General features: G+C 40.6%; 1 protein-coding gene across 1 annotated transcript; it reads right to left on the reverse strand.

Annotated features, from left to right (window-relative positions):
• Positions 1-1,106: 1,106 nt before the first annotated feature.
• On the reverse strand, positions 1,107-25,129 carry acer2 (alkaline ceramidase 2). The gene is made up of 6 exons (XM_007900017.2): positions 25,028-25,129; positions 22,549-22,663; positions 17,097-17,238; positions 5,050-5,187; positions 2,517-2,654; positions 1,107-1,708 (listed from the first exon to the last, which is right to left on the reverse strand). Exons 1-6 carry the CDS (start codon positions 25,127-25,129, stop codon positions 1,522-1,524), a joined length of 822 nt encoding a protein of 273 aa, XP_007898208.1. The 3' UTR covers positions 1,107-1,521.
• Positions 25,130-25,417: the final 288 nt, after the last annotated feature.

The raw sequence follows: 25,417 nt of genomic DNA on the forward strand, positions 1-25,417 counted from the left end.
CCAAGTCAAACAGCTTGCTCACATCAGCGTTATATATTTCCTTGTGTTGGAGACTTGCACCATGTCTCAGTCATTTCACTCAATCCTAACTATAGGGCTGCTCTAAAGAAAACAGTGATCTTGTTTACCAGAAGTAAAAATGGAGAGCCTGCAAGGGTAGAAGAGAGTTACGCACCATTCTGTAAGTTGTCTAACAAGAATCTCAGCTAGAATTGACAAAAGTGCAGTCATGACATTACGCTTTGCTTTAACAAACTCTTTTGGCTTCTGGTTTGGCACAGCACATCAGTCTCCAGATCATGACACACAACAACAAAAAGCCTGTGTTGGATACGAGCAGAGATTTACCATAGATATCCAGCACTGGGTATAGGACACTCGTGTCGTTATGATGTCATTTTGGGTCCTGCCAAAGGTTCCTATTTGTGATCCTCCTTGTGTGTTAGTTACTTCCTTCCTCACCACATTATTCACAAAGGTACAGATTGATCTGACTCGGTGTTGATGTGTTTGTGGATATTNAAAAAATCTTTTGGCTATAAATTACTCCAACGTCACCTTCAGGGGCATAAAAGTAATTTCCCAAGTTACAAGTGTGTGAAAATCGCCTCAGCCTTCGGCTTTGGGCATCATGCAGCACTTTTCTATCGATTGCATAGCTCTGGGACTTCCTGGAGGCCTTTATAATATTAATTACAAACATTTTGATAACAAGACATTTGAAATATCCCATGGTACAACACAAGTGGTTCAAGAACAGAACCATTTCCTTCTTGAAAAAGTCCAGAGCCCTTAGTGGGAGAGATAGTTTCAGAAATCCAATGTCTTCTCCAAATAACCCCTGTCCTAAATAATAATCTTTGAGAACTGAAGGTTGAAATTACACCTAGCCTTAGTTTGTGAGATTATCTCATCTTGAAATTTGAGATTGTGCTAGATTGTAGAAAATTCTTAAAATTCAGTTTACATTTGGAATCCTGTTCTTTTTAAGAACTGCGGAAGAGTGTTAAGACTGAATTTAAAAATTGTCCACTATTCTGTAAGACCTTAAATTTTAAGATAAAATGAACTATCTCTAATTTTAAAGATGTTTTCTTTCAAACAAAAGGCATAGATTTTCCACCTGAACATTGCAAAACATAACTTTGCAAGTTGCTTCTAAAGAATAATTAGAGAACAGTGCTGAACCGCAGAGGATTTCATTCACAGTAGCTTCTAAATATGCTACATTTCTTTCTAAAAAATAATACTCCTAATCTTGCCGTGATTTGTGTTTGGGTAAAAAATTAATTACCAATCACTGAAAAGATTAATTCTAAACATATCAAATACTTCTTCACAAATAATGTAGGTTCATTCCTGAGGGTATGTGCTAAGTGTTGTTCGCAAGAAGGAAGCTTTGTTCTAAGGTGTACAGCTAGCTAATTTCCAGAAATCCAGTCAATACCGAAGCCTTGCAGAATAAACTTCCTTAAGTCTCTGCTCAAAAACAAAGTGCAGGAGTAACTTTTACTGCTTTTCTTAAGTGATCTTCAGTGAGGACTTGTTTTCCGCACAAAGAAGAGTAACGTACGGAACGCCAATAAAGGCCCACTTCTCACTGGGCCAAAACTTGATGACTGGACCTTGCTCTGGGATCTCCGAGGCAGCGTCAAAGTAAGCAAAGCAGACACAGCCCAGGTAAGCAGCCAGGCAGATCAAGATATGCCTACAAGAAAAACAGAGGAAAAATATCATGCTCAGGATGCTTTGAGAGATGTTTTGGTCAATTCCTGAATCTGAAATGTACATTGATTGCATGTTGTATTATCCAAGCTTTACCTGAACAATGTACTCCCAATGGTAAATGCGTGCTTTTCATTTGGATTACAGAATAATTGCTTTTTTTGCTCTCCCTTTTCCAATTTATTTCCTTCTGTTTGTTCTCCTTCGTTGAAGGTGTTGGGCTTTCTCATTCTATTGGGGTAGACTTCCACAAAGACTAGATGCCTTGTGCTACTTCCCTCAAGTGTTTTGTTACCCACATGTGAGTCTTGATGGTGAGTGTTGACAGGCTAGACAGCCATGGGGACATCATAGTCAAGCTCATTCTTGTCTTTATCAACATGTACCTTCCATAGTGGGGGGGTGGGGGAGGCTATGGATTGTTATTACAATCGAAGAGAGGTTGGCAATTAGTGTGCCTACAATTTAAGTCTCAAGATAACCCTCTGTGCACTGAATCCTCTCTACCAATGGTTACTTGTCCACATAATAGACAGTACATTGGTGAGACACCACTGTTAATAAAGAGGAAAACATCTGAGTATCAGTTTATGCTTGCAGTGTTGTGTTCTCCAGTAACAGTGAGTGCCAACGTGACTCTCCCAAGTGCATTGCACAAACACCCTTTAAAAATGGTATTGACCCTGCAATAATGCAACATTTTCTCTCAGTCCTATTGCAGTGTTTTACAGAGTAAAGTAACAAGGAAGAATTAATATCCCCAGAAACCTCGACTCGGCAGCAGGACTCACCATGCACAGTGCAGGTATGGGAAATTGAATGCAGACCAGAGTTCACAGAAGAAATTGTCACTGACCCAGCAGAACAGAGCCAAGGTCCACCAAAATCCAGATAATAAACCTAACTTGTAAACACGAGCATTTTCACATCTGCAATTACATAAAACAAAAGTGGCAATTTAAGTTAAAATTGTTACAATCCCACTTTTGGAAGTAATATTTTAGCTTCCCAATTCCACACAACAACAACAAATTACATTTATATAGCGGTCTGTCACTTCAGGAGGATGTCCCAAGGCACTAGGACACACTAGTCTTCAACCAGGCCATGCCTCTTCCAATCCCTTGGCAATATACTTTCTAAACCAGTCACTAGATGGAGTGAGAGAACAGTGTAGGTTAATTGATTTATCTTCCCTCGTGCCAACATGGCCTGCCATTTGGTCCTGCCAAATTAGCTGAGTTTGTCGGATCTTAAGAAAGAATGGAATGAGAAAAGTCCATTAGATCTTAATGCTCACTCCCTTCATAGGCCATTCAAAATCCACATAATCCCACCCTGGTCTATTTCTATCTCTGTGGGAAAAGCTCTGTGTAAATACTCCTTGACCCTTAAAATAATAATAATAATCCTTGCATTTGTTGTACTACAACAACTTGCACTTATATAATGCAAGTATAGAGTGGTCAAGGCGGAGGGATTGAGGGAGAATGTTCCAGAATTTCAGGGTGTAGTGGCTGAAAGCGCGACCTCTGATGATGGGGCGGAGGGTGCAAGGGACGAGCAGGAGGCCGGTGCCAGTCGAGCGTAAATGCCAGGTGGTGGATTGGGGAGTGAGGAGGTCGGAGAGGTAGGGAGGTGCCAGGGAGTGAAGGGATTTGAACACGAGTGTGAGGATCTTGAAGTCGATCCGTTCGGTGATGGTGAACCAGTGGAGCCTGGTCAGAACTGATGAGATCTGGTGAGGTGTGGGTACGGAGTTTGGTCCGGATCAGTATGCGGGCGGCAGAGTTCTGAATGAGCTGGATCTTTTGAATAATGGAGCTGGGGAGACCGTCGAGGAGTGCGTTTCAATAGTTAGCGTAAGATATAGCGCATTATCACATCTTCGGGAGGTCTCAAAGTACTTCACAGAATATAATGTAAAGTGAATTGATTGTATATTTTGTGGGCGAAACGCAGCAGCCAATTGCACACAGCAGTGTCCCATAAACAGTCGTGGATTGAGTGACCAACTTTTTTTTCAAGGAATTATTACCCCCGCAAAAGCGATTCCCCCATTCAACTAACAACCGGGTTCCTACTTACTGCTAGGTAAACAGAGAGGTGTGGAGTAAAGAAACTTGCCCAACACTTCGCCCTGCCAGGAATAAACCCAGATCCTCTCACTTCCAAGGCGATAGAAGTTCTATCTCATCCATGGAGTACTTGTGTTTCCAAGAGTTACTTCCTATATGTAGTATAGCTGGGATTTCATTTGCCAGTCATCAGCCCTTGTGCATACCCTATCAACCTCTCTTCATAACACCTCCTCAGGTTCCAAGACAAGTACATGCAACTGCACAGCTATCATGTTTTCTTTTGTGATGTGCAGGTGGAATAGAGAGGCAATATTTCTTCTCTTCCTGGACAATTTAATAATCCTTCGGATAAGAACCTTCTGCCTGTTCAGATGGATGTTAAAGAATTTGTGGCATTATTTACATAGAGAAGAGAATTTCTCCCAGGGTCCTAGCCAACAATCCTTCAGATAAAATGAGTCACTCATTTCATAGCTGTTTGTCACACATTGTTGTGCGCAAATTTGCAGCTGTGTTTTCCTACAAGTACTATTTTATAAAAAATTCTGGTAAGCGCTTTGAGGCATATCGACAAAGTGATGAGGCTCTATATTAAATGCAAGGAATATTGTTATTTAATATTAACTGCCAGGTGCTTGAGTTAACCATTAGCTCACACATTTCCAGTTTTTTCATACCTAGCATATTATGGCTCTATTTAACATCCGAAAGAAAACTAAGAAAACTGCGCAGGACATCCTGACACTTATTGTGTGTAGCAGAGGGAAGTGACCTTTCTGTTTCTATGAATAGAGGTAATGCACGTAGGGTTATGTCAGCCACTGCCGGTATGTCATAGGGCGTCATACAGTACTGCCTGAAATTAGTTTACATGAAATCGTTCAGTGAACATGGGCTTGCTTCACATCACCTGCCCAATCCACCCCATCGATGAGCAACTTTTTAGTCATTCTGCCCCATTTTGCGAAACTCCATCTGCTGTCCCTCCTGAAACACCCTCCCTTCTCATCTTTAAAACTTACGCTAAGATCTATCTTTCTGAGTATGCTTTCAGCCACCTTCCCCCTCCCCAGCTTGAGTTCCTAATCAGTTGTGTGATGGCCTCGGAGACATCTTCCTGATGTGAAAGATGCTGTATATAATTTGTGCTTGTGTATGTGCAAGCTGTTGTTTATATAACCTTAAAACCTGATCTTGTCCTATCTACAGCTAAATCTAGGCATAGCATCATGCACTGACTTACCTTTTTAATTCAACAATAAGCAAAGTCGTACAGGGCACTCCCAGTGTCATCAATGAAATGTTATTAATTGCTGGTTTCACAAATGCAAGGACTGTGGCAACACCAGACAGGATTCCAACCATAGCTTTGAATCGGCTTCTAGGGCAAAAAACAGACAATAGAAATGCAGTCTTCTTCACGTAAAATCAAATTACTCCAGCCACAAAAATCTATTTCCTGTTAATCCCCCACCTTAATCCATTCAATTCCAGGCAGGGCGAAACCTTGGACAAGTTTCCTTACTCCACACGCCTAATAATAATCCCTCCAAAACAAAACAATAATAAATTGGTCATTTTCAATCCACGACTATTTGTGGGACACTGCTGTGCGCAATTGGCTGCCGCATTTCGCCCACAAATATACAGTCAATTCACTTTATAGCATATTCTGTGAAGCGCTTTGAGATGTCTAGAAGAAGTGAAAAGCGCTATATCAAATGCAAAGATATTATTATTATTATTATTCATTCCTTGCTATTACATTCTTGAACAGATTGGGAGTCATGAACAGGCCAATATTTACAATGTTTGCTGAGTGAAGAGAGTAGCTGGGGTCGCAGAGACAGGGTGGTATGTGATCCTGTAGAAATCTGAAGTCCTTGAATTGATCTGCTGAGGATTTAGGGAGCCAGTGGAGCCGATCAGGGATGGGGGTGATGGTCTCATTGAGCCAGGTGTGATAGACATGAGCTGCAGAATTCTGGATGGACTGCAGCTTGTGGAGGGAGCAGCTGGGGAGTTCAATAAGAATTGGAATAATTAAGCCTAGACTTGGGTGTTGGCAAACTAGGGGGAGAGATAGTGGTAGAGGTGGATGATGTTGCGGAGTTGAGGAAAGCCAAAGGAGTGAGAGACCAGATGGGGGACAGGGGGAGAACGCAGGGGAGTGGGATTGATTTGGATAGCTCTTTTCAAAGAGGTGGCACAGACATGATGGGCCGGATGACCTCCTTCCGTGCTGTATGATTCTATGATTCTATGTAGGGTTTGAAGGACAGTTGAGAGTCGAACAAGACACAAAGGCTTTGTACTGGCTCTGTCAGGTGAAGTGAGCATCTGAGCAGATTGATGTAATCTGGGCCTGTGGGAGAAGGCACTGATGGGAGACAAGTAGGAGAGCCTTGGTCTTGTTGACAGAGAAAAACTTGAGCTGTACATAATTAGAACTGATCTAGGATTTGATGTCTGACGTGCAAATCGGTCAGAACAGCAATGGTCCTGGACCAAAGGTAGAGGTAGAGAGAGTTGGATGTCATCCACGTACATGTGGAAATGGACACGCCTGTGGGTGGTGTCACCAGCAGGGAACATGTAGATGGTGAAGAGGAAAGGACCGAGCATAGAGCCCTGAGAACACTGTATGTGACTGGCAGGTGAAACCATTGGAATAGACACAATGAGGATGTTGAAGATAAAGGACAAAACCATGAAGGTGCATCAGGGAGGAGAGACGGTAAAGACAGATGGCCAAAACGTATCAATCTCAGAACGTCAGAAACAATGATGGTCTTTGCACACTTCAAAGCAAGTATTTACAGGTAATTGCAAGTTGTCGAAGCAATGCAGTGCTAGGGTTGTGTTGCACCGTCGGAGGTGCCATCCTTCAGATGAAATGTTAAACCCAGGCCTCGTCTCCCTGTTCAGGTGGACATTGAAGAACACATTTCGGCACTACTCGAAAAGAGAAGGAAGTTTCTCCCAGTGTCCTGGCCAGCAGTCCCTCAAATAAAATTGGTCATTCACTTCATGGCTGTTTGTTAATAATAATAATAATAATAATAATAATCCTTGCATTTGATATAGCGCTTTTCACGTCGGGAGGACGTCCCAAAGCGCTTCACAGAACACACTGTAAAGTGAATTGACTGTATATTTGTGGGCGAACGCGGCAGCCAATTGCGCACAGCAATGTCCCACAAACAGTCGTAGATTGAAAATGACCAATTTAATTATTGTTTTTTTTGTTTGTTTTTTTTTTGTTTTTTTTAGTTTTGGAGGGATTATTATTAGGCGTGTGGAGTAAGGAAACTTGCCCAAGGTTTCGCCCTCTGCCTGGAATTGAACTCAGGTCTCTCACTTGCAAAGCGAGTGCTCTAACCACTGAGCTACAGGACATTGCTGGACATTGCTCTGCACACGTTTGCTGCCACATTCACCCACAAATACACCATCACTTCACTGTGAATCCTGTGAAACTCCTTGAGATGTCCCCCCAACATAAAAGGCGTTATACCAAATGCAAGGATTATTATTATGATGATGATGATAATTATTATTTTCATCTGCATGGCAATTTTTAAGTAGGCACCCATGAGACCTAGCTCGTCTGGACTTTCAGGGCAGAGGATAATTGGAAGAGAGGGTAAGAAAAAGGCAATTAAAGTTAGCAAATTTGTGGGTGGGAGAAACTATTTTTGAGATCAGTGATTTCTATAAAACTAAGAGGAGGTTATGAAACACAATTAGTTCACTTTTGGCTATAGGTTCTAATTTCAAATCTCGACCGATCAATAAAGTCAGAGTCCCCAGATCAATTGGGTGTACACACTGGGACAAAAATTATGATGCTAATTATAATCTCTGGTGCTAATTAACATACACATTGAAAAAAGCGACCTTATGATAATTAACACATGGACTAGTCCCTGGATGTCTTGGGAGGCAGAATCACGTCCAGATATCCTTCTTAATGGTCTTGTCAGAAAGAAAGATGCACCACAACTTGTGTATTGTATCATTGATTCCTAATATGACGGCACGTAGAGGGATCTGTCTTTACTCTCAAATGTTTTGCTTATTTAAGAGCTAGTACTAGCTTTGCTCAGTTGGTAGCTCTCTCACTCTCACCTAGGAGTCAGAAGTTTTTGGTGCAAGCCCTGCATGGAGACTTGGAACTCATATAGTCTAAGAGGACATGCCAAATAATGCTGGAGGTGTGCCACATTTTTGGAGATGCCATCCTTTGGATGAGATGTTAAACCCAGGATCTGTCTGCTGGTTCAGGTAGACCAATGGCACTGTTTGAAAAAGAAAAGCGAGTTTCTCCAGGTGTCCTGGCCAACGATCCTCCAAATAAAATTGGGCCTTCAGTCTAGGTTGTTTGTGGGACATTGTTGTGTGCAAACTGGCTGCCTTGTTCACCCACAAAATACATTGTCACTATACTTTACAGTATATCCTATGAAGCACTTTGAGATGGCCTCCTGACAAGAAAGGTACTATACCAAATGAAGTATTATTATTATAGTATCATACTAGCCAACAGTTGTTAACTTTAACAATTGTGTCAATTAGAAACATACGTGTAAACATATACACTGTAATTTTCACCTGGTTGTGTGTGTGTGTGGTACAGAAAGGTACCAGATTCAAATTATCAGTCTGTAGCAAGTTGGCTAGGCAGTGGTGGGGAAGTTATAATTTACCGCAATGTTTTTAAGCCAATCGTCCAGTTCCTGAGACCCCCAAATTCCACCTTAATACTGAAAGTCTTGCACAATTCTGGAATATTTTAAAATTCTGTCTTCATTTGTGAGTCAGTTTTCAGGCGGTCTTAACAAGAGACAGCTTCTAAATTAAGATTGAATTGAAGAGTTTTTCCATAGCTCTCAGCAATTTAAAATTTTAATTTTAAAACAAAATACTTTAAAACTATTTTGTGCAATCGGCTGCCACGTTTCTCCCACAAAATACAGTCAATCCACTTTACAATATATTCTGTAAAGTGCTTTGAGACATCTCAACGAGGCGCCATTTCAAAGGCAAGGATTATTACTATTCTTATTATTATTTTGGGCCTCCGACTTGCTATCTTGCCCTCTGGAGCTGCTAACGCACTGCTCAATTACATCCAGCTGAAGGGCTGTAATCGGGCTTAGTATGTGAAGTGCTTAGGGAGGATTACTGGAGCTGTTTCAGTCTGAGTTTTACAGAGAGCAACAGATTAATACAACAGAGTTCCCAGGGAACAATACTAGATGGAAAAGAGATTTTTTTAAAAAACGTAAACTTAGGGATGGGATACATGGTATGAAGAAGGAATGAGTTTGCGAGAATGAAAATTGCAGGGGCAGGAGGGTGGGGGGGGGGGGTGCATTGAGGGGTAAACCGTCAACACGATATTGACTCCACTACTACCATAAAGCTAGTTCTGGTGATTATATATAGGGTACAGGGAGAGGAAGAGGTTGCTTTGCAAAGCAAATTCTGGTCCAATACTGTAATTTTGCAGAGAGTTTAGACTGTAACTGAATAATCTCGGTAGATGGTTGAATCGCTAAACTACCAAGTTTCAATTTACAGAGAGGACGTTGTCATAGATGGCAAAAGACAAACAAAAGCGGCTGTTATACGAGATGGGCGAGAGGGACATTCAGCAAGGTATAGAAAGAAGCCTCACTCTGCAGGCCAGGTAAGAGTTTCCACAACATAGGTTACGACCAGCACTACAAACAAAGAGTTAAGTCTAGAATAACAAAGATTAGATCCATGACCTTTCCAAATCTACTTTTACTCAGCGCTTTATCTGACTGACCACAAACTAGATTGTGTCCTCTGCTATCCTCTACAATGCTTAGATCAAATTAATTATAGTTTTGTTTTTTTCTCCCTTCATCCAGCTGTTCACGTTTTCACTAGTTACAGAAAACACGCAGGAAGGAACAAGGATACAGACTGGAAAACAAGCACCATCTTTGAAGCAGGAAGGGGGCTGGTTGTGCATGTATGAGATGGTGGTGACTGGAAATAATACCACTTCCAAACAGTGTGAGGCAGAAATAAACCAAGCAGACATAATGCTGGCCTACATTGCCAAATCAGTTGAATTCAGCTTACCCAGAAGCTGAGCAGTACGCAGGAGTATGCACATTTTTCTGGTCACTGTGATAGAGGAGAGCAATTGAGCTAATCCCTATGTTAGAAGGATAATCTATGACAAACAATTAGGTAAACTGGAACTCTTCAGCTTCGAAAAGATACTTTTTGGAGGGGAGCATAGAGATGCTAAATGGGACAGGGAAAGTAAATCTTGACAATGCTTTCAGTAAGAGAGCAAAGGTTCAGGGTAGTTGGTGAAGAGTAACTTTAGGACTGATACCAGGAAATGTTTTCACATAGAGGGGAAATCATCTGGTTCAGTTTGTAGGACTCTTTCCTCAGCCAGAACATTGTATATTTCAGTCTTATTTGGGACTTTGAGTTCACAGTTGACACTCCAATACAGTGCTGCGGGGCAGGGACACCACTTAATCGGAGGTGCCATCCTTCCGACATTAACTTGTGGTCCTGTCTGCCTGTTAAGCTGAACTTTAAATGATCCCATGACACTATTCAAAAAGGAAAAGGCGTTTCTCATAATGTCCTGGCCAACAATCCTCGAGATGAAATTAGTCATTCACTATACAACTGTTTGTGGGATATTGTCGTGTACAGTTTGGCTGCTTTGTTCACCTATCAATACTCTGTCATTGCACTTTCAGTGTTTTGGCATGATAAGATGCTTTATGATGATTATTATTAATCATTATTCTGCAATGGGAAGTTGATGCAGTAGGTATTCTGGAAGGGCTAATGAAAGATGAAATGGGCTAAAGGGTTTCTTTCATCTGAATCTCTTTGTTAATAAGTGGAACCAATGTGTTTTGCTGGATGTTTGGAAACGACATCTGCTAATGCGGTTATGTTCAGGGTATTGCAGTGCTGGCAGAGAGAGCTAGAAGGTTGTTGTCAATGATGTGGATTCACCTCGCTTTCCCAGTCCAAAAAGATCTATAGCATTGGCTGTAGATTCTGCAACACCGTACAACACTGAAATTGTTTATACATGAACCTGTGTGCACATAACTATTGTTTACAAATCATCACTTTATTCTCTAGCAATGTGGGCATTCCCAGGCAGTACGTCAGCAATGGGTTAACTAATCGGAATATGGCAGCTGGCACCAAGAGAGTCATTGTCAGAGACCATTTATGTTATATATATATATTAATTCTTGCACTTGACATAGTGCATGTTCATGTCATCAAAACATCTCATCCAGGATTTTATTGTAAAGTGTAGTGACTACGTATTTGCAGGTCGGTATTCTGCTGTCTCCACAAGTGGGATGAAGACCCATTAATGGGTTCTGCTTGCTAGCACCTCTGGAGGCAATAGTGTGGCTTCATTCATATTAAAGTATGACCACTGAAAGCTGGGAAACACTGAAAACCACATCTCAGTTTGCACGCATAACAATACGGGAGACCAGTTAATATAGGAATCGAATTTACTAGAAGTTCTGCAATTTATTTTTCATTTTGGACAAGAGGCTATGGGTTATGAGGGTAAGCTGATTCTAATTCCCTCCTCCCCTTCCCTTGTCACAGTACATATTATGCCAGAGCCATCTGTTTGCAAAAATCCACATGACGACAATCTAACTGGACAGATTTATTGCAATTAAAGCCTGCAGATCAGATGGGCGGGTGGGGGGGGAGACATAATCCTGGTCAGGAGTTACTGTCTGTTATGGCTTCAAATCTGATAAGAGGTTTTGAGTTCATAATGGAATTGAGTATGGAGATACACATAACCATAAATTGCTGGTCCTCAGGTTCAGGAGGTGAAAGCTACTCTGTTTAATGACTGCACTTCTATTTTCACTAAAGTAAATCCCAGCCATACAGTTTGCAGTTCTGAAAAAATGTCATGCTTTGCAGATAGACAGAAGAAGAACTTGCCTTTTTATAGTCTTATCCCTCCAAAGGTCTCAAAGCACTTTGTCATATTTACTATCAAGTGTGGCAATTGTGTATTTTGTAGACAAACACAACAGCCATGTTGTGGACACCACAGTCCCACAAATAGCCATGAAGGTGAATGATCAACTTATCTGGTGTTTGGTGACACCAGGAGAAATGTTTTGAATAGTGTTGTTGGATCTTTAAAGTCAAACTAAGGAAACACAGACAGATCTTTGCTTTAGTGGCATATCCAAAGGATAGCACTTCTGACAATTTAGCCATCCTCCTGCGCCGGAATATCAATCTATGAAACCAAAAACAGAAGTTGCTGGGAACACTCAGCAGGTCAGACAGCATCTGTGGAGAAAGAAAAGTGAGTCGACGTTTCGGGTCCACAACACTTTGTCATCAAGCCGAAACGTTGACCCACTTTCGTTTCTCCATAGATGCTGCCTGACCTGCTGGGTGATTCCAGCAACTTCTTTTTTGGGTTTCAGATTTCCAGCATCTGCAGTATTTTGTTACTAATCAATCTATTAATTTGTGTCCCAATAGTCCAGACTTGATTTCACAATCTTCTGACCCAAAGGCGAGGGTGGTAACAACTGAGTCTGGATGACACCCCTGACAGCATTTGATTATATAGCAAGATCAAATAGTTTTGTACAACACACTGTCAAGAAAGAGGTGGTGATGGAGAAGAAAAAAAGGGCATTGAACTCAGATTATCCTGAATTGTTATCACACTCTGCCACAGCCAGTCTCAAATCTGGGGCAAGGAAATAAAGAGAAGAAAGAGAATACTCGACATCCTTGTATAACAATGGTTGCTCATTCTTCCATCTTTTGCCAGTTCAGCCTCAGTGAGATTTCTCTTACCTCCCCTTCAAGCAGAGTAGATTCAGGCGTGGTACTTATTTTACCAACCTCGAAAGGATGAAAAGTTTAGTGGACATTCAAACCCTTTTGGACCCAAGTCATCATATAAGCGACCCAGAATCAAAAAAAAGTATAGATTCTAATTTGCAATATCACAAAAGGAAATAAATTTGTAAATAACAAATCCTAGATGAGCCACAGATATTGCTCAGGAGCGCTGCTTCAATGCGAATGTCTTTTTAGACTACCTTATAGTAAGCGTCTGAATGGAGTTCCAGAGGGTCATCTATGACACATCCAGGATTCACCAGTTACAAAACTTGAATCTTGCAATTTTGACTTCAATATCAGTTCTCCCAAATAAGCAACATGTTGAAGCTATCAGTCATGAATTAACACTTCAACAGCATTAAAAGCTCAAACAATGATGTTGCAAATTTTGCCTTGCTTATCTCTATTGAATGTTTTTAGTAGCCTTTCTTGCTTACTCGCTACACTCAGCTTTGCCTATTTTTGAGCCTAGTCTGTGGCCTGCGCTGTTTACATAGACACAAACAATCACGCTCAGACTACCCAGGGCCAACAGTAAAACACAGACATTTGCTTCAGACCCCAGGAAATTAGGACAGAAATATCTCATCAATCTCAGTTTCCTTTTTCCAATTGAAACATATGATTTCTTATTTCTGAATATTATAATACTATATAAACTCAGATTATATATACACAGATTGTAAAAGTGGTAAGTAAGCTTTGCAAAATGCTACTTTTTTTCTTCACTGTCCAGGAAACAAAAAGCATTCAGGTCTCCCTTCTCTGTTTGGTACTCTCAACATACATCTTTACTGTAAGGGTGTGCCTCCAAAAAACACATCTGAAAACAATTTTTGTCTGTCCAAAAAACCATTTTACATAAAAACTGTCACAAAACCAAACAACGAAAGACTAATAACAATCCAATCTAGCTGGAGAATAAACAATTTTTAATGTATCTGCTTTCCGATCTAGCTTCCTGTCCCTTGCACTGCAGAATATAGAAAACAAAACATATGTTCACTTTGGTCAGGCTCGAACGATAACCAGAGCTGTTTTTATTGCAAGTGAGATAAATTTCCTGTTTCGTTCCACATTATTTCATGGAGAATATAAAATATCTGATCTGTTTTGTTATATTTGCCAACTCACTTGTTATAGAAGGTCTGTGCTGAAAAAGTTTGTGTTCTCTGCTTTCAGATTGTGTATCAGCCTGGCTCAGAGATAGCACTCTAGCCTCCGAGTCAGAAGGTTGTGGCTTCCATTCCCACGTTGGGGCTTGAACTCACATAGTTTAAGCTGGCAATGCAATGTTAGGGGAGTGCTGCATTGTCAGAGGTGTCACCCTTCAGATGAGATATTAAACCATTCGAAAAGAGAAGGGAGTTTCTCCCGGTGGCCTGACCAACAATCGCCCAAATACAATTGGTCATTCACTCCATGGTTGTTTGTGGGACATTGCTGTGTGCAATTGGCTGCTCACAAATAAGCAGTCACTCCACTTCACAGTATTTCCTGTGAACTGCTTTGAGACGTCCTTTATACTTTGTAAGGTGCTACATCAAATGGAAGGAATGTTTTTATTATTATCCCTGTGCACACTTTGCTTCTGAAATGAGAGACCTCCTTGCACTACATTGAACTATTCAGTGTATTCACAACCTTTTAAATAAACCTTTTATACTATAGAAATAGCCCAAGAAACTATTCAATAGTACTTGAGGCTTGCTGGGCAGTCTAGAAACATGGCTATTATTTTTTTATCCCTTCTAGAGCCACAGCAGTTTCCAGTAGCTGCAGGATAGTGGATGTGACCACTTTTGTGTAGGAAAAAATATAATACAATAACTCAGTTCCTTTTTCTAAGTATCAAATTACCAAGAAGCACTGTTGCAATGATAGTCTATAAAGGACTATATTGGTCCATGCTTACAAAACATAGTCAGAAAATGAGATTCACTGGAGAGTATTCACTAGGCATTGGGCTTTGGACTTTATTTTCAAGAAAAGATAGAATTGTATAATGTAAATCCAAGACCAGTGTGATTTCACATTAGCTATGTTGCATCTGTTGTTGGAAAGTGTATATGATTGTCAGTTTCAATACACTGAGCTTTACCTAGCAAACACTCAGAGCCTCACCAAAGAACCCAAAACATAGAGAGTATGACATTAACTTCAGCAAAAGCCCTAGCTGGAGTCTTATCTAAGATGGAGATAACAGAGAAAAACAAAGTCATCCCAGTCACTCAAAGGAATTAACCCAGTTAATGGGAGTTTAAAGTAAGGCTGTCAGATTTCTGTTTGGGGAGATCGCTTTTGAATACACTGTTTGTCTACAGCTAAGAATGTAATACACCATCTGCAGCTATTAAGATCTAATGGGCAATTATTACTGCTTTCCAAAACAACAAAGAAACATTTCATTTCCAGATAGCAGTATTCCAATTAATTTGATGTTCTTAGCAAGATGTCTCTTAAACATAGATCTTCAAAAGTACTGCATTTTCAGGAATTTCACAAACAACCCACATCACTCCTTCCTTCCTGGGAATCTCTCCCAGNAAAAAACACTTAATTCATCCAATTTCTGACCTAGTTTCCTGCCCACAGCAATGCAGAAAACAGAAATCAAAAGTTTTTTCTGCCAATTAAATACATTTTCTGAAATACATTTTCAGTTCAATTCTGCAATCAATCATGGAGAACATATATCTGATTAAAGTATTGTTCCCAAGCATACTTGCTGTTCAACTTCTATGCTGAGGTAGTTTATGTTCTTTGCTTCTCCAGATTAAAGTGCTTAAAGTGCCTAAAACATAGGAAAACCGGAATAGGAGGAGGCCATTCAACCCACTGAGCCTGTTCTACCAGTTTATTATATCTTATCAGATCTTTCAGTGCCTGTCCTTTCATCATACTCAACAAACCTGCATTTATATAGTGCCTATCCAGGTAAGCATCTCCTTAAAACCTCTGCTACACAAGTATCTGTCTACCTCTCTTTTAAACAAGCCTATTGATTCTGCCTCCACAACTTAAGTATGAAAAGTGAAAAGGGATTCCAGTGAAGGGATACAGACCTTCACTGGATAATAATAGTTTGGAATAATACTTCAATCAGATATTTAAGAACATTTTGTTTACAGTATGTTTTACAGAATGCACAAGTAAACCGATCCAATACCCGAAAATAATAATAATCATCCATGCATTTGATATAGCGCCTTATCACTTCGATGAGACGTCTCAAAGTGCTTCACAGAATATACTGTAAAGTGAATTGCCTGTGTAGTTTGTGGGTGAAAGTGGGCAAAACCTGGCAGCCAATTGAGCACAGCAGTGTCCCACAAAGTCGTGGATTGAATGACCAAATTATTATTTTTTTAAGGCATTATTACCCCCAGAAAGCGATCCGCCATTCGACTAACTACCTATTTACTGCTAGATAAGCAGGCATGAAAAGTAAGGAAACTTGCTTTAGGATTCGCCCTGCCAGGGAATAGAACACGGATCCTCTCGCTTGAGTGCTCTAACCAATACACTACAGTATACTACATTACTATCTTATCAAATATTTGATAAAATAATTGATTGCCACATGGATAACTTGCATAGAAATTAATCTGAGTTGTACTTAAGTAACATCGTAACATCACCCGACTCCGCCACTACCTCACCCCTCAGGCCGCTGAAACTCTTGTTCATGCCTTCATCACCTCCTGGCTCGACTATGCAGACGTTCTGCTTATCGGCCTTCCCAACTCCTCCCTCCACAGCTACAGATAATGCAGAACTCTGCAGCCCGTGTCCTCTCTTACACCAAACTCCGTGACCCCATCTCCCCCACTCTTGCCCGACTCCACTGGCTCCCTAACCTTCAGAGGATCCAGTTCAACATCCTGGTCCTCACATACAAAGCCCTCCATGGCCTCGACCCACCCTACCTCTGCGACCTCCTAACCCCCTACCAACCCACCTGTTCCCTATGCTCAGCCGGCTCTGGCCTGCTCCACGTCCCCCAACCCACCCGCCCCACCATTGGCGGGAGAGCCTTCAGCCATTCTGTCCCCAACCTCTGGAATTCCATCCCCCAGTCACTCCGGCTCGCCCCCTCCTTAGCCTCCTTCAAGTCCCGCCTCAAGACCCTCCTCTTCGACCATGCCATCGGCCACTCCCCTTCCCCTCCCCTCCCTTACCCTCCCTACCCCAGCTCGGGTCTAAAATGCTGTATTCTGTCCAGTGCCTTGGGACGTCCTCCCAACGTGAAAGACGCTATACAAATGGAATCTTGTTGTTGTTGTTGTTGTTAAGTGACTACAGGGCACATGCTATGCATCTAGATCTCACCTAGATTTTGTATTTTACCTGTCTCGTCGAAAAATCCGCGGCAAGTATCTTCTGGGGAACCACATGCCAAAGGCACACATTAGAACCCAAAGGATAGCTAGCTCATCCAGCATCTGGCCAAGGAAGCTCAGAGTCGCATGAAAGTAAACTGATCCAATACCTGAAAAGTAAAGCACGGACAGTTTTGTAACATGATCAGATCCAACATGGATGTTTGAAGTAGATTATTATTTGTATACATTAATATGGAAGATGGGAACCAAAACATTCAAGTAAGTTTACAGATTTGAACTTCTCATTCGCTTTTCTCACAAGGCAATAGTCGATTTGGAAACCAATCACGTCTTGAGTCTACAGCATTAAGTAAAACTAGGAACATTAAAGAGCAGCTACATAAATCCGAGAATGTAACCTTCCATCAACTGTGCTGCATCTTGAAGCAAATATAAAAAGGGGTTTAGTCAATCTTGGTGTACTTCAGACCACAGCAGTATATACACACCAATAAGTGGGAGTGTGTTACAAGATTAAGATTTAACCGTATGGATTGGATGAAATCAAACAATGAGCGCAAAGCCAGAAGGGTCTGTAAACATCTGAACCAGCGGATGATCAATAAAACTCCCTGATGTGTTACTTTATGTTACAACCTTCCGCCCAAGGCATTGAAAAAACAATGATTTTAGTCAATAGAGAAAGTTTCACTAAATGGTGGTGCACCAATGTGCTGGAGAACTACCATACAGCAGAATGGTAATGGAAGATATAGGTTTGATCCCCGATCTCAGGTCTGCCATTGTGGGGATACCCAAAACAGTAACCCAGTACATCTCTAATTAATAGTCAGAAGGTGGAGGGGAAGAAATAAGAAACAATAGATAGAGTTTATCAATTAACTCCTTTTAGTAATTGGTTGACTAAACTCTAATTTTCAAAAGGAGCAAAATGCTACCTAAATGGAATAACATTTGTCTTAACTGACATAAACTGTTTCTGTTCGATGTTCGTACCAGATACAATACAGAGGGAGGTAACAAATGAACCTTCAGAACAGCAATTTTCTGCTACAAGTGAAGCCAATTCTTGACAAAAACTCAGCTGAGGCCTGAGACTAGTGTAATGTAATATAGGTCGCTGTGAGCTAAAGTGTGAACAAGCAAAGTCAAGCTCACAAGATCCCATGAATTGAAAGAATCTACCATCAATTTAATCAGAAACAACTTCAAATTCCAGGTAAGTGGTCCATTTCATACACCAAGATACAATGCAATATTCTTCAAACACAATCCCATCAAAGATTGGCAACTGACAGAAACAGCTCTTCTATGCGCTCTAAAAGAGTTGGGAGAGAGTTAATGATTTAGCATCGTCTCCAAATAATATATACATATTTTTCCAATTTTATTTCCCCCGAAAAGCACTGACTCTCTTGGTCAGATATGACCATCGTTATTTTACAAGATGACTAGATCACAAGACAGGATTGGCTGAAAACTAAACTTGTCACTTTTTAATGGAGACACCATTCTATGTATACACTGGGCATCTGCTGACTGGGATATTCCTATATTGCTGTGAGGTCCTGGAATGACAGACATGACATTTCTTCCATACCAGATATGCACAGCTCATGAAGGTGAGGACCCACGTCCCACTGTTTGCTAAAGCTGCAGATCATGGTCTTATTACCAATTATATACCGTCCTTCACGCAGGATAACATCTTTACAAGGTCACAATAACTTATTTTGACATAGTCAAATGGCCTCAAGGTATATCCCACTATTTGACTGTTAATAACAGATGCTCATTGACTGGAAATTTTCAGTAAATGATCAATAACTATACTCAAATCTTTTCACACTTTATCGTGTCCATGTTTTAAATTTTCTGTTTCAATATGAATTTAGCTCATATTTATTCATGTTAAAATCTATCTGTTACTCCTTAGCTGATCTATTTAATTGTTTCATACCTTTTTTAATGCCGCTTTATCTTTTTTAATGCTGCTTTAATTTTCTTCCTTAGCCACATATAGAACCATAGAAATTTACAGCATTGAAGAACGCCATTGGCTCATCATGTCTGTGCGATCACCCTTAAGAACAATCCTTTCAGTCCCATTTACCTGCCTTTTCGCCATACCCCTATAGTGGACTCTTTTTAAGGGATTTGTCTCGTTCTCTCTTGAAGGCCAATATAGATTCTGCCTTAGCTACTGCTCCCGGCAGGGCATTCCATATCCTGACTACTCTGTGGGTGGAAAAACATTCTCCTAACATCCACCATTTGCTCATTTACTAACTATTTTAAATTGTTGCCCTCTAGTTACTAACTCAGCAAGTGAGTCATATTTTTTACTTTGTATCTTTATATTATTAATAATGTCAGTATTCTCCTCTAGGTTATTTGTATGTAAAGCATTGTTTTATCATCCTTATCTGAAAGTTACCAATTAAATTGTTCCATTACCAGTATATTTCTTATTTATTTATGCATCAGTGTGAACTTCCGCAGCTCACTAGCTGCAATTGCTGAGCCATCTGATTGTGAGGAGCACAGGGATATACAGTGAGTTATAGAGATTGTGTATTTTGTAGGTGAATGGGATTTCTAATTTGGGCACAGTAATATTTCACAAACAACCATGAAGTGAATGATCCTTTTTATTTAGAATTGTGGCCTAAACACTGGAAGAAACACCATTCTCATTTTGAATAATACCAAGGGATCTTTAATGACCATCTAAACAGGTAGATGGGATCTTGGCTTACCATCTCATTTGAAAGAAGGCCCCTCCAACAATGCAGCACACCCTCAGCACCGCATTGGAATATCAGCCTAGGGGAATTCAAAGACACTATGTGGGGTTTGAACCCACAACCTTATGACTCAGAGATGAGAGTGCAACCAACTGAGCCAGGCTGACACATTGTCGGGACATCTCAAAGACAGATCAAGACAGGGTAAAGTACTTTGCGACATTTACACCCTGGTATTTTATGGCTTGGCACCCCACGACCTGGCTCGTACCGTAATGCACATTTCAACCCAAATCATCTCTAAACTAACAAAACCTGGGGTAGCCCTAATGGTGTAGTGAATGGAGCTCCAGAATACAGCACACAGACTGGTTTGAAACTTGACCTGTGATGAGTTTGACGTTCTCTGCCAAGGAAACATGGGGAAACTGAGTTGGGCTTTAGTCTGCCCGGGGTTAGGGAGGATTTAGCAAACTCAGGTTTTCTGCTCCTGGTACCTCTTCAGGACCTTTCATTGGGAGTGTGTGCATGGCAACTAGGTGAGGAGTGGTCAGACCCAGCTGTGATGCCCACTAGTCGAGTGGCCTGCCATCACTCACACTCATTGCCAGGGCTCAAGTGGGAAGTTTTCCCAATCAGTTCCAATGGTTTTCCCAATCAGTTCCAATCATGTAAGACAATGTCAATTTATTAGTTTCAATCAAGAGCAGGTTTCTGTCACCTCAATCCCGTGGAGGGCAATATGGTAAATTAATATTTATTGCAGTATTACTATGAATTTAGTATGAAACTGGTCTGTGTGCCTCGGCAAGTTAATTAATAAATTCAACGACCAGCTCGGGTCCAAATCCCTGACTGTCCAGCTCCCTGGGATGTCCTCCTGATGTGTAAGGCGCTATATAAATGTAATCTGCTGTGGTTGTTGTTGTTGTTGTACGTGCCATTTGTTTCCATCACAGATGAAACTGGATCTCACTGGGACGAGGGATCAGGAGTGCTCCCCACACTCAATTATAGCAGGATTAAATAGAAGTTCTTGGGAATAAAATTTGAAGCATAGTCACTCTAACCACAAGAACCTTGAACTGTCCTAGACAGTTATTTTTTCCCAATGATACGGCTGTCACACCTGGTTACTGATTTGGTTCAAGGCTCCTCTCCGAATGCTTCACATATTTTAAGCGTGAAAGGAAATGAAACACATATTGAAAAGAAAAAGCCATTAATTTTTAATCTTCCCAAGAGACTCACTAATAAACTGTTCAAGTAGGTGTGTGCCACAAAGCAAACTTATTGTCAGACTATCATTTGATAAAACAGTCAATTCACTTTACAGTATATTCTGTGAAGCGCTTTGAGACGTCTAGAAGACCTGAAAAGCGCTATATCAAATGCAAGGATTATTATTATTATTAACTGCATCAGAAATTCCTATGTGGTTTCAAGCAGCGGTTAAGTCAAATCATTTGGATACTGTATGTAAACTTCCAGCACCGTTTAATCTTATTTAATAAGGCTCTGTATACTATTCAGGCGCCAGATGGTTTCAGGAGCTCCAAATAAATATTCCACTGTTATTCTGATTGGAAGCCTACTCTCCATGCTGGGAGCATGATCAAAGGCTGTAATTAAGACAATCTCAGAAGACTTCACTGTAGTTTAAAGCAGGGGTCCCAAATAATCCATTTTTTAAAATTTAAATCAACATCTACAAACAAAAGTGGTAATTCAGCGATTAATAAAAATAATAGATGTCCTTCTGATGTGATACGGCGTGATACCAAATGCAAGGATTATTGCATCACAATCACAAGGCATCACAATAACAATTTTACATTTATGTAGGGCTTTTCTCATGGAGAGGATGCTTCAAAGTGCTTCACAGAGTTGTAAAATACACCCAGTATTATACAGTACCAACAAAGAAGAAATAAGGTCAGATTGTTTTCAAGGCCAACTGAAATTGATTGTGCAAAAGTGCACAAGATAATAATAATAATCCTTGCATTTGATATAGCTCTTTTCACATCTTCTAGACAACTCAAAGCGCATTTTCGAGACATCTCAAAGATGTTCACTAGTCCAGCTTCAATAAACCTTTGCAAAATCTACGCAAACACTATTTCAGTGAGCGAATAGTGAGCCGTGGAATAGGCTCCCTAGGGAGACGGTTAAAGCAGGAAGTGTTGATTCTTGCAAACACAGATTAGATAACTTTCTTTTAAGAAATAGCATTATGGGATGTAGAACATAGCTAGTTCGGGACTTATACGCATTCGACTGCCAGGAAGCTGGAAGGCAAACTAGATGGACCTTGGTCTTTTTACATCTAGCTCTTCTGATGTTCTTATGATTAGTCTCAAAAATAGTGAGCTGGCAAGGAACATCTAGCATTGTGTGTTCCTATGATCTAAACTACTGGAATAATTGTTTCTCCTTTTTGTTAAGTTGATTACATAAAATAACATAAAAAGGAAGCAACACACATAAGCCAAACTGATAATACTTTGGAATTCTAATCAAAGCTTGCAGTAATCACCATAGAGGGAAATAATAACATGGCTCCCTCGATGACTTTGGATACTGAGGCTTGCAGATAAGCATAGTCCCAAAGTTTATCCCGGACTTGTGCAGAGTTAACAGATCTCAGTCAGACAGTGATAAGGACAGAGTATTTGAAAATGAATGCAATTAAATAATACAACTTACCTACAACGACAAGCAGTGCCCAAATTAGGTATATCCCACTGTTGAAACATGTTGCATATTGACGGAATAAGCACATGCAAATGGGTGGCAATACAAAAAACAAAACATTGCTGATCTGCAAAATAAAAGTTATAGATACAGTATTCTAGCACAGTATGTATAAAATCATGTCAGCAGCAATTAATAATATCAATATGATTTCAACCACAAAGCATGGAGACAACCACAAGGTTTTTCGCTACTCAGGTGCTTTCCCCACATTTCCCCTTCTCCACATGCACCTCTGACGTAACTCAGCACCCATATGAAACTATTCCCTAGCTGAGGACATTGATATCAAAGAGATACACAGACCAGTTTATGTGGTCGGAAAGGTAATGATGTGCCCCTCTTCTCAGGAGAAATCCTAGGCTCAACTCTTCCATATCTAAGGATGTTCCCATCCCATGGTTTAGTTTATGTTTTACCAACCCAACAATATGCTCTAAAATATATATAATGATCATTGCATTTGATATAGTACCTTATCATGTCATCATGATGTCTCAAAGCACTTTACAGGATTTACTGTAAAGTGGTGTGACTTTGTATTTTTTAGGCAAACCATAAAAGGATTATGATTTAAATTATAAACAAATTTGGTACTGAAGGTCATCTTCTAGAGTTCAATGAGTACAGTATCCCTCTACTTACAATTAATCTACATATTACCATCTGTTAAGTAAATAGAACTGAATCCGACTTTCAAATTTGGTAGCCAAAGTCCCAAAGTTATTTTATATTAGCACAAATTGAAATGATTGGAGAGATGAAGGCTTGTGTGCAGTATTAAGGCTGGTATGGACTAGTTGGCCTAAATGGCCTGTTCCAGTAGTGTAAAGTTTACGTAAATGGTGTCCACCCAGTCCCTGTGAAGCGCTCTGAGACCATTATCTGACATGAAGTGTGCTGTACAAATGTAAGTAGTTGTAATTCTTATGTAACTCATAACTGGGGAATGTTTTCAAAATGTTGTGATGTATTAGACAAGAGTTCAGAAAACATAAGGTTGACCCACCCTCCCCCACCTCTGGTAACCTCAGCAAAGCACCAACCCAACAGTGTGCATTTAAAGGGAACCAACGTATGAGTTTCACAAACTGAGACTGGAGTTACAGTACTATATTTAGAAGCGAAACAAAAAAATAAGAAGCAAATTTGGAGTTGAATGCTCAATTGTTGTTACTGTTGTGTATGTGTGCGTGGAGTCCTGTAGCTCAGTGGTTAGAGTAATCGCATTGCAAGTGAGAGACCTGAGTTCAATTCCAGGCAGGTCAGGATGAAACCTTGGGCAAGTTTCCTTACTCCACACAGAGCCTAATAATAATCCCTCCAAAACCAAAAACAATAATAAATTGGTCATTTTCAATCCATGACTGTTTGTGGGACATTGCTGTGCGCAATTGGCTGCCGCGTTCGCCCACAAATATACAGTCAATTCACTTTACAGTGTGTTCTGTGAAGCGCTTTGGGACGTCCTCCCGACGTGAAAAGCGCTATATCAAATGCAAGGATTATTATTATTATTATTATTATAGGTGGTGGGTGGGGGGGGTGCAGAGATAGGGGACCAATATGCTGTTGTTTTCCAGTGGGTTAGTACTGACAGCACAATGTCCAGCCTTGTCACAATTCCTCTCCAAACTGCATTCAGTGAAGGACAGTCTGGACTTCATTGCTGGAAGATACTGTAATTGCACTAAACTGATTATGCAGTTTTATTAAATTACAGTGCACACGAGTTATTTTTAAGCAGCCATCCACATATAACAGGTCCCGTCGAGGGATGGAAACCCGAGCTTAAGTTTTAATAAGGTCTCGTGTTTTAAATGAAATGTGAAATAGATATAGCACTGTATAAAGAAGAGAGAGAGAGAGACCAAGACTGAGCAGTACAGAGCCATGTTAGGAGAGATCGTGTAGTGTTTAGTGCAAATATGAACTGTTGTGGGGGAGGGGGACAGGTCTGTCTGTGAAATTAAATACTTACTGTTGGTTTATATCAGTGTCTGTGGAGGAAGAGACATACACAGCACTTCCGCGAGTGGTGCAAAAACAAAAATAAAGCAGCAAAAGCCAACCCCCTCGGATCTCTTCCTTATTATTATTATTATTATTATTATTATTAGGCTCTCCTACCCCACTCCTCCTCTCCCTCCCACTGTGAAACTGTTAATACAATCAATCACACAACCAATGCAAAGTTGCCAGTCAGTAAGAAGTAACACACAGAGACACACACACACACAGACAGAGAGAGAGAGAGAGAGAGAGAGAGAGGGAGAAAGAAAGAAAGAAAGAAAGAAAGAAAGAAAGAAAGAAAGAAAGAAAGAAAGAAAGAAAGAAAGAAAGAAAGAAAGAAAGAAAGAAAGAAAGAGTTCATCTCTTCCCTCTGATGCGCGACATAAACTTTCTGCAGCAGAACATGGCACATACACACCGTGTTGTAGAATTCAGCGATGTTTGAGACGATCAGGTAATTGCCCTCACACCAGTCCACCTCCGAGCTGCCAGCCTGCAGCTGGTTCCAAAACCTGCTCATGGTGGTGGTGGTGGTGGTGGTTGTTGTTGTTTGTTGGTTGTTGTTGTTGTTGTTGTTGTTGGTGGTGGGGGTTTCAATCCGAGTTGCAGATGTGCTGAGCTTTCAAACCCGATGCCCTCCTCCTCTTGTCTGCAAAGCCTCAGCCTCTGGTAAAGAAACTTCAGGCAGCGCTGATATGAAGCCTCTCACTCACTCACTCACTCTCTCACTCACTCACTCACTCTGACTCTCTCACTGCGCTGTCACTCAGGGCAGCAGCAGCTGCTGTGTGTGTGTGTTGTCCTCCTG

This window comes from Callorhinchus milii, unplaced genomic scaffold, assembly GCF_018977255.1.
Source record: "Callorhinchus milii isolate IMCB2004 unplaced genomic scaffold, IMCB_Cmil_1.0 Scaffold32, whole genome shotgun sequence".
Taxonomy (NCBI): domain Eukaryota; kingdom Metazoa; phylum Chordata; class Chondrichthyes; order Chimaeriformes; family Callorhinchidae; genus Callorhinchus; species Callorhinchus milii.

Excerpts from the sequence above, each read along its gene's own strand:
- acer2 (XM_007900017.2), bottom strand. The coding sequence starts at position 25,129 with ATGAGCAGGTTTTGGAACCAGCTGCAGGCTGGCAGCTCGGAGGTGGAC. Across the intron at positions 22,664-25,027 it reads TCGCTGAATTCTACAACACG|ATCAGCAATGTTTTGTTTTT; the intron begins GTGTGTATGTGC and ends TTTATTTTGCAG. Across the intron at positions 1,709-2,516 it reads CCATACCTGCACTGTGCATG|GCATATCTTGATCTGCCTGG; the intron begins GTGAGTCCTGCT and ends TTTTTCTTGTAG.